Source organism: Microcaecilia unicolor, chromosome 8, assembly GCF_901765095.1.
Source record: "Microcaecilia unicolor chromosome 8, aMicUni1.1, whole genome shotgun sequence".
Lineage (NCBI taxonomy): Eukaryota > Metazoa > Chordata > Amphibia > Gymnophiona > Siphonopidae > Microcaecilia > Microcaecilia unicolor.
Window position 1 is genome coordinate 129,941,586 of NC_044038.1, and position 7,858 is coordinate 129,949,443.

At 39.9% G+C, this 7,858-nt stretch overlaps 1 protein-coding gene across 1 annotated transcript in view; it reads right to left on the reverse strand.

Moving 5' to 3' along the window:
- The window catches only part of SIL1 (SIL1 nucleotide exchange factor), a 696,897-nt gene that overhangs the window by 22,586 nt on the left and 666,453 nt on the right, over positions 1 to 7,858 (reverse strand). Inside the window, exon 9 of the mRNA XM_030212991.1 lies at positions 2,833 to 2,997. Coding sequence (XP_030068851.1) covers positions 2,833 to 2,997 — 165 coding nt within the window. The remainder of the gene's footprint in view (positions 1 to 2,832; positions 2,998 to 7,858) is intronic.

The window sequence follows — 7,858 nt, forward strand, 5'->3', positions numbered from 1 at the left end:
AGTCTTCTGCTCTCACTCTCCAGCAGGCCTCACTGGCCTGTGGCTTCTGAACAGGACTCCAAACAGTCTCTTCCCAGCATCCTGAGCATTCCAACCTCAAGCTCCAGGGCCCCTTTTTCACTCAGGGTGAGCTGGTTCTCAGTATGCAAATTGTATGCAGATTAACATGTTACCTTTTATCACTCAGGGTGACCTGGTTCTCCAGAGGCAAAATTAAACAGGTCTCACCAACAGCATATTTCTCAAGCAATTCTTTATTCCAGCCCCTGGGCACCCTTCTTATAGCTTAAGTACTTTATACATTCACTTATCTTCACACTGAGCCTCCCCACACAGATTCCTGGGCTTAGCACTAACTTCAATACTTTGGGGACTTCTAACCCCAGGCTTTGCAGCCTGCTTCTCAGTACTGGGAACACACAGCCCCCCCTCCTTTGAACACACAGTCCTTCCTTCTTTGGACACACAGTTCCTCTAAGTACTGAGGCTACACAGTCCAACACTAATGCTTTAGGGACTTCTTACCCCAGCCTGTTTTTCTTCCTTGAGCACACAGTCCACCACAAGTCCATAGGGTTTAGCCAGTTCTTTCCAGGGGGATTCTCCTTCTTCAGCTACCAGCTCTCTTCTTTTCCTTTTACAACTCAGGTGGGGTATAAAGTGGTTAATAGCTAAACAGGACCCAGCCCATAACCGCCTGCACCTGTAGCCATCCCAGGACTCTCCCCGGTCCTAGCGACCTCCACCTAATCTCATAGCGCCCTCTAGTGACCTACCCCGGACATCCTGGACATTTTTAGGGGAACATCGCCATCTAGTGGCCTGCCCCAGCTAGGACAGCCTCTTATTTATCACACAGTGGATGTGTGTTGTGGTTGGGTATGAGTAGAGGTATGGGAATGTGTGTGTATTGTGAGTGGGAGTCGTGAAAAGGGTAGTGGTGGTCACGCTCATGTGCAAACAGATGTATACAGATGGACAAACAATAGTGAAATACACCTGAAAAAAGGCCTTCTGTCTCTGTGGAAAAAGTTGTGACAAATATCTTGGTTCACAATATATTATCTTCTAACAAATGCACTCTACTGATCTTTATCGATTTAATCTGTTTAATTATCAAAACATCATCATGCTATATACTTAAACCCACTACTGGTTTTGTGAATATCACTTCTCCCGTATCACATAACTGGTAACCATTTGACATTCATGCATTAATCATTAATCACCAGGTTCTTGTCCTTGAATCATCTCCTTTGCCTTACATCGCCTTGAATAGTTCGTTTTCAAAACAAATTATTTGGTATCAACCTACTTTCTTCAAATCTAAGGCAACCTTGACATTCACTGGGAAGTAAAAATAGTTCAAATGTTCAAGTAGTTCAAATGTCAAAAGTCTCTTGCCATGCCGGATATAGGAGGGGGGATGCAAGTGCACAGTTACTTAATATTGAGCAGCGCTTTATTTTCACTTGGGATACGGTGTCCCCCAAAGATCTTAATTTGGAAGTAGAGTGGTTATAGCAACTTTGTGTTCCCATTGGTCCACGTCATTAAGGTAATGGGTATTTAAACAGACAAGTACGTGGTGCACGTACACGGGTGGGGCTTCGGACGCCCTACTTGGAGACTAGTCCTGAAGGTAAGCGGCCATTACATGTATTACAATATGGTATTGTTATGGATAAAAAGGATATATTTGAGAAGGAGTTTTGTAGGTGTGGAAGAACTGCTGTGTACTTTTACTTTACAGGATCTGAGAAATAGTTCCTCCTGAGGAAGGAAATCCCGAAATGCGGTCTCGCATTGAGGAACGGCATTATTTCAACTGACTAGTTGAGTTTGACGGTTTCTGTGGACACCCTACTCCTGAGAAGAGTCTCAGTCATTCACGTGACCCACTGATGGACAATAGTGGATCTATTACATCCGGCATGGCAAGAGACTTTTGACATTTGAACTACTTGAACATTTGAACTATTTTTACTTCTTAGTGAATGTCAAGGTTGCCTTAGATTTGAAGGGAGTAGGTTGATACCAAAAAATTTGTTTTGAAAACGAACTATTCAAGGTGATGTAAGGCAAAGGAGATGATTTAAGGACAAGAACCTGATGATTAATGCATGAATGTCAAATGGTTACCAGTTATGTGATACGGGAGAAGTGATATTCACAAAACCAGTAGAGGGTTTAAGTATATAGCATGATGATGTTTTGATAATTAAACAGATTAAATCGATAAAGATATGTTTTTCAAACAATCAGGGAAGTGCATTTGTTAGAAGATTGTGTTAGATTAGTGCTCTGCTACTACTAATTATCCACCTGCAGATATAAATTGTTTCACAATATATTATGTCATATGATTTAACAACAAAACACAGCAAGACCTGGCAAAGTTCAGTATTTTCCTTATTTTTCACAGAAAGGGGAAAGGGGATGGGATTTGATGTACTGCCTTTCTGTGGTTACAATCAAGATGGTTTACATATTATATTCAGATACTTATTTTGTACTTGAGGAAATGGAGAGTTAAGTAATGTGCCCAGAGTCACAAGGAGCTGCAGTGGAAATCAAACCCAGTTCCTCTGGTTCTCAGGTCACTGCACAAACCATTAGGCTACTCATCCATTAGGATTCTTCCATTAATGTCCATATGAATAATCTCACGAATATCTGAATATGGAGGGATATTCATGAAATTATTGGCAAAATCAAAATGTTTACTCTTGCATATCTTTACTGCTGGATTGATTTACAGTCTTAATGCTGCACCTTCTCTATAGTGACAGTCTCTGACTGATATAACCTGGCATCTCAGACAGTTATTACCTTTTCCACAATCATGTCATAGAGAAGTGTCACCACACGGATGTGGAGGACCTCTGCTCCTTTCTCTCGGAAGATGCTTCTTAGTATATGAAGGCCTCCGTGCTTGAGGAATTGTTGTTGGGCATAGGGGAAATGTCGCAGCATTGAAGACAAAGCGAAGAGAGCCTGTGTAATAGAGCAGATGGTTAAGTGTCTTTAATCAAGGAACCAGAGCGACTACTGGGAATGAAACTTCAGAATACAGATTATCTATCTGGCAATCAGTGGAAAGATATATAAAAAAAATATTAAAAATTAATGCGCATGAATTTAAAGCACTATGAAGGATATAATGAGATATATAACACATTATATGGAAGGCTCAAGATAAAATCTAAATAGCACAGTTAACTGGTACAGATTGTAGACGCAGACTGCCATTTATGGGATCAAGTAAGAAAAAAAATTTGCTTTGAATCTTATGTGAAATTAAGGAAAGCAATGCTTATGATGTCCATTTGTGAGCAATAATGAATGGATGTTTATGGAGCTTGCTCGTTTCCTTTAAAAATTACCCCACTGTTTACTAAACTGCGCTAATGCCGACAAAGCCCATTCACTGAATAGGCTGTGTCGGCATTGCAGTGTGACAGCCGCTAGCGCAGCTTAGTAAACAGGGGGGCTAGTCAGATATCAGAAGGGGAATTAGAGAATGAGTACAGTTTTATACAGTGCCTTGTAAAACTTTTCATATGCTTGTACAGTTTTCATACTCTGCTGTCTAAAAGAAAACCTTCCAAAAGCATTAGCTTGTTTCTCTGATCTATACAACATACTCCACACTTTCAACATGAAAGATCAATAATAGAAAAATAAGAAAAATAATAACTAAAGAGCCTTGATTACATACATCTTCATGCCTCATGACTTGAAACTCAGTGGAAGCCTCTTCTGCAGCAGTGCCAGAACTGAGTCATTTAGGATAAGTGTCTACCAACTTTGCATAATGTGATCGTATAGTTTTTACCAGGGTTGTGGAGTTGGAGTCAAAGTCAGAGTTGGAAGTGGTAAAAATATACCGATTCAACTCCAGCCTCAAAATAAAAACTTACAACATTATAATATATGGTATAGTTATTATTTTATACTTAAACATTAATATACACATACACACATAGAGAGAGAGAGAGAATGTCTTTGTCCTGGATCTAAAGCACTGGTAAATATAACTTATATTTACCAGTACTTTAGATCCAGAACAAAACATTTAAAGCTTAATATCAGTAGGAGTTGGAGTCGAAGGTTTGGTGTACTGACTCCACAGCCCTGGTTTTTGCCTATTCTAACTAGTAGAATTATCTGTAGACTACAGTCTTCCAAGTCTTACCACAGATTTTCTCTTATGCGTCGAAGTTAAAAGAAAGAAAGAAAGAAAGGAAGGCTTTGGCTGTGCCTGTAGATGCAATACAGAGAGCACACATTTTGTGGTGTTACTGGGGTACCTGACAGTATAAATTCTGAAAGAAATAGGTCCCAAACAAGACTAACAAGGTGTCAGGTGCAAATGTATTCCCAAGCATTCCCAAGCACACCCAAGCATTACAAAAATAAGACAATTGTTTTATTTACAATAGCAGAAAATATAATACAAGATTGGCAGGAATGAAGACAAAGCCAATCTCATTACAGAAATAACAGAGTAAACGCACATAACCCCCTAACTAGACTCTAAAAGTATAAAGAGTCACTCTGACCCACAGAATACTAATACAAAGATACATGGCACATACAACCTGATGCAGCCTTCAAATGGCAGTGTGTCCCTCAGATGGTCAGTCTGGTCCTACACAGGTCTGCTCCAATGGGTGGGATGTTGGCATAGCAGCCCCTATCTCTGATAAGAGACCCTTTTTATAGAGAAATCACAAGTTGTAGTTGTACTACTGGTACTTTTTGTCCTAGCAATGACATCAATTCTGATAAACTTGTTATCCTGGAACATTGGGAACCTTGTCTGCCAGGTTGCAGATTCATGAAGCAACAGACTTCATAGATGAAACATCTGAGTTTGCATATTGTAATCAGGTTGCTAATGCTGGATAGTGCTATGTATTTATGAACCCATATATTTTGCCATATAGGTACATACATAGTGCATCATAGTGCTTGTTTTGCCCCTACAGGCCACTTGAGGATATTTATTTTTTTCATGCTGAGCTCTCCATTTTGCTTTGCGATTTAGACCACTATCGTATTTAAAAGTAACTTTTGTCCCCAGTCCCACCTACATGACAGACTGGAACAAGTTTTCCTCCAGGATCTGCCTGTGGTCTACAGTAGTGGGGAGGGGAATGCTCAAGACGACTGAGGAAAGGATGGAAAATATAAAGCATCCACATGACAGGTTGCCACTATGCTGTGTTTGTGTACACCACACATAGCGCAAGATCAAAAATACTGATTTAAAGAATAAAGGATCATGAATTTGATATACTACTTTTCTGTTATACAACCCAGTTCCAACATTTATTACATGCAGGTACTTTCCTGTCCCGAATGGGCTCACAATCTAAGTTAGTTTCATTGTGTCACAAAAAACACCTCTCACATGCGTCTCCTTAAGTGCCCGTTTGAAAAACATTGTGGTGGCAATTCTATAAATTGGCATCAAGATGCGGCCACCACAATGGAGGTATGCTTAGGGCCAATTCTGTAATGGCTTCTGGGCATGCCACAGCCATTATAGAATACTAGCGTAAAAGCAAATTGGTACGCCGAAGCTTAGACATGCCCGCTTATAGCAGGTCAATGGCTGGTATAAGCTGGTGTGCCTAAGTGTGCTATGCAATGCTAAGTTGTGTGCATTGCTCAATGACACACCCATGGCCCACGTATGTGAACCCCACTTGCTTTTATATTTCAACTGTTTTTATTGAGATCAAAAATTCTCAGAATTACAGTCTCCAGCAAGCACATATTGCCATACCTTCAAATTATACAGCAAATCATCGTTCAGATCCATTCTCATATTTTAACCTTCTTAACTCTCTCTATGCCCCCCCTCCCTCACCCTCCATTTTACCTCATATACATTCTCTACATAAACACCAGAACATTTACCCCCTATATTCATAATTTATTAAGGATTAGGCTTCTCCCCTGATGCGATAGCTTGGCTTAATAAGGGTTCCAGAGCTTCAAAAATCGGGCTTTACGTTTAAATGAGCCTCTAACCTCGTGCTTCCCATGTAAGTACTTGATGTATTCGGACACACCAGAATTCTGGCACTGGTGTAACCAATGAAGTCCACTCTTGCAATATACATTTTCTTGCAATCAAACATAGCTTACGGCATAGCAGCACCTCTCCCGCTCTACCCCACTTGCTTTTATGTGTTAATTGATATATACTTTATAGAATATGGCCTACCATTTACGTGCACAAATGCGAATTATTGATGCCAATCATGCACATAAGTTGCTAGTATTCTGTAGCCTACACCAGTATTTGGTACCAAATATCAGATTCCAGCTTATACAATTGCCTTTAATAACTTTTCCTCAGCGGTGGCTTCCTTCTCGTCACCTTCCCATACAGTCCATGTTTGAGGAATAATCTTGAAATTGTTAAAAAGTCAACATTTTTTCCAGCCCGAAGTTTTTTTTGTTTTTTTTTAATGTAATCACAATGACCTTCTTCAGCAGTTTCCTTAAATGTGGATACTGGCACTAGAGTGGTTGAGCCAAACTGGTTTCACTCCACAATAAAATGACCTGACAGTGCTTCAAGGGATATTCAGATATGCTGAAATTTTCTAATAGTCTTTCCTAATCTATACCTTTCAATAACTTCTTCCTGTAATTCTTTCAGCAGCACTGCATCATGGGCAAGTTTAGACTATTGCTTCAAATTCAGTTTGTACAATAGAAACAGCTGGATTCTTCATCCAGGAGTATTTGAAGCAGAATGGATAAAGGTGGGGTCTATTTAACTTTTAATAGGTGATGTTTGGAAATGGAGCTAATTTGGATCTACGGCAAGGTGGAATTCGGTGTGAACCATTGTTTGATATGAGGCCATAGAAGCAAACATAACAAATAGGCCACTGAACTTCAAACGTCTGGGAACTGGCACACAACTTTTGTGGTAAAGAAGATTTTTGAATGACAATGTTATTGTAGCCTGAAGAGCTTGTTGCTGGCACTTCAGGTGCTTTGTATTCTTCTTTGCACTTTCTGTAATTTTCTTCTTTGTTTTTTTAATATTCTGCCTTGCACTTTTATCTGTGCCTCCTGTCTTGTGTGATTGTCAAGACCTGTTGTTTTGCTTTGACTGCAACTGCTCTTTGGTGCCCTCCCAGAAGTTGCTTCCCTAGGCAGATGGTTTAGCCTTGCTTAATGGATGGGCTGTCCCTGGAGAGGAAATGAAAGGAGGACAGCTATTCAGAAAATGCAATTCCTTAATCACTATAGTACAGCGAATCAGTATATGTATACTGGTGCTCCCACAGAAATGTACTGGGAATTTTTTCGGGGGGGGGGGGGGGGGGGGGCGGATTGGCATAATTTCTTTCCCACCTACTATAACATGCAGAAACTACTTGTACAGAATAATCCACTAACTCTCATCTTCCCTTTCTGTATATCACACCAATATAAACTCTATTTTTCTCTTTCCAAATAAACCCTGTACACACACAAGCAATCAGTCCTCTTTTGTTTGGAACTTCTCTTTCTTGAATAAAATTTTACCTTGAAAACACCACTAAATCCAGATTAGCTTTTTCCATATCTGCCTCGAGACCTGTGACTTTATTTTCCATATTACAGATTTGTAGATGATTCCTTTTTCCCCCATTTCTCTACATATATTTAATGTTTTACCTACCTATTTAATGTTTGTCCATTCACCCCTGATAATCCTAGTTTGAAGCCCTTTTCAGTAGGCTGGCCAATCTGTTCTTAAAGATGCTTTGCCCTTCTTCAACAGGAGGATGCCCTGGGAATATCATTTTAGAGTTCAGATAGCTGAAATGTCATCTATGAA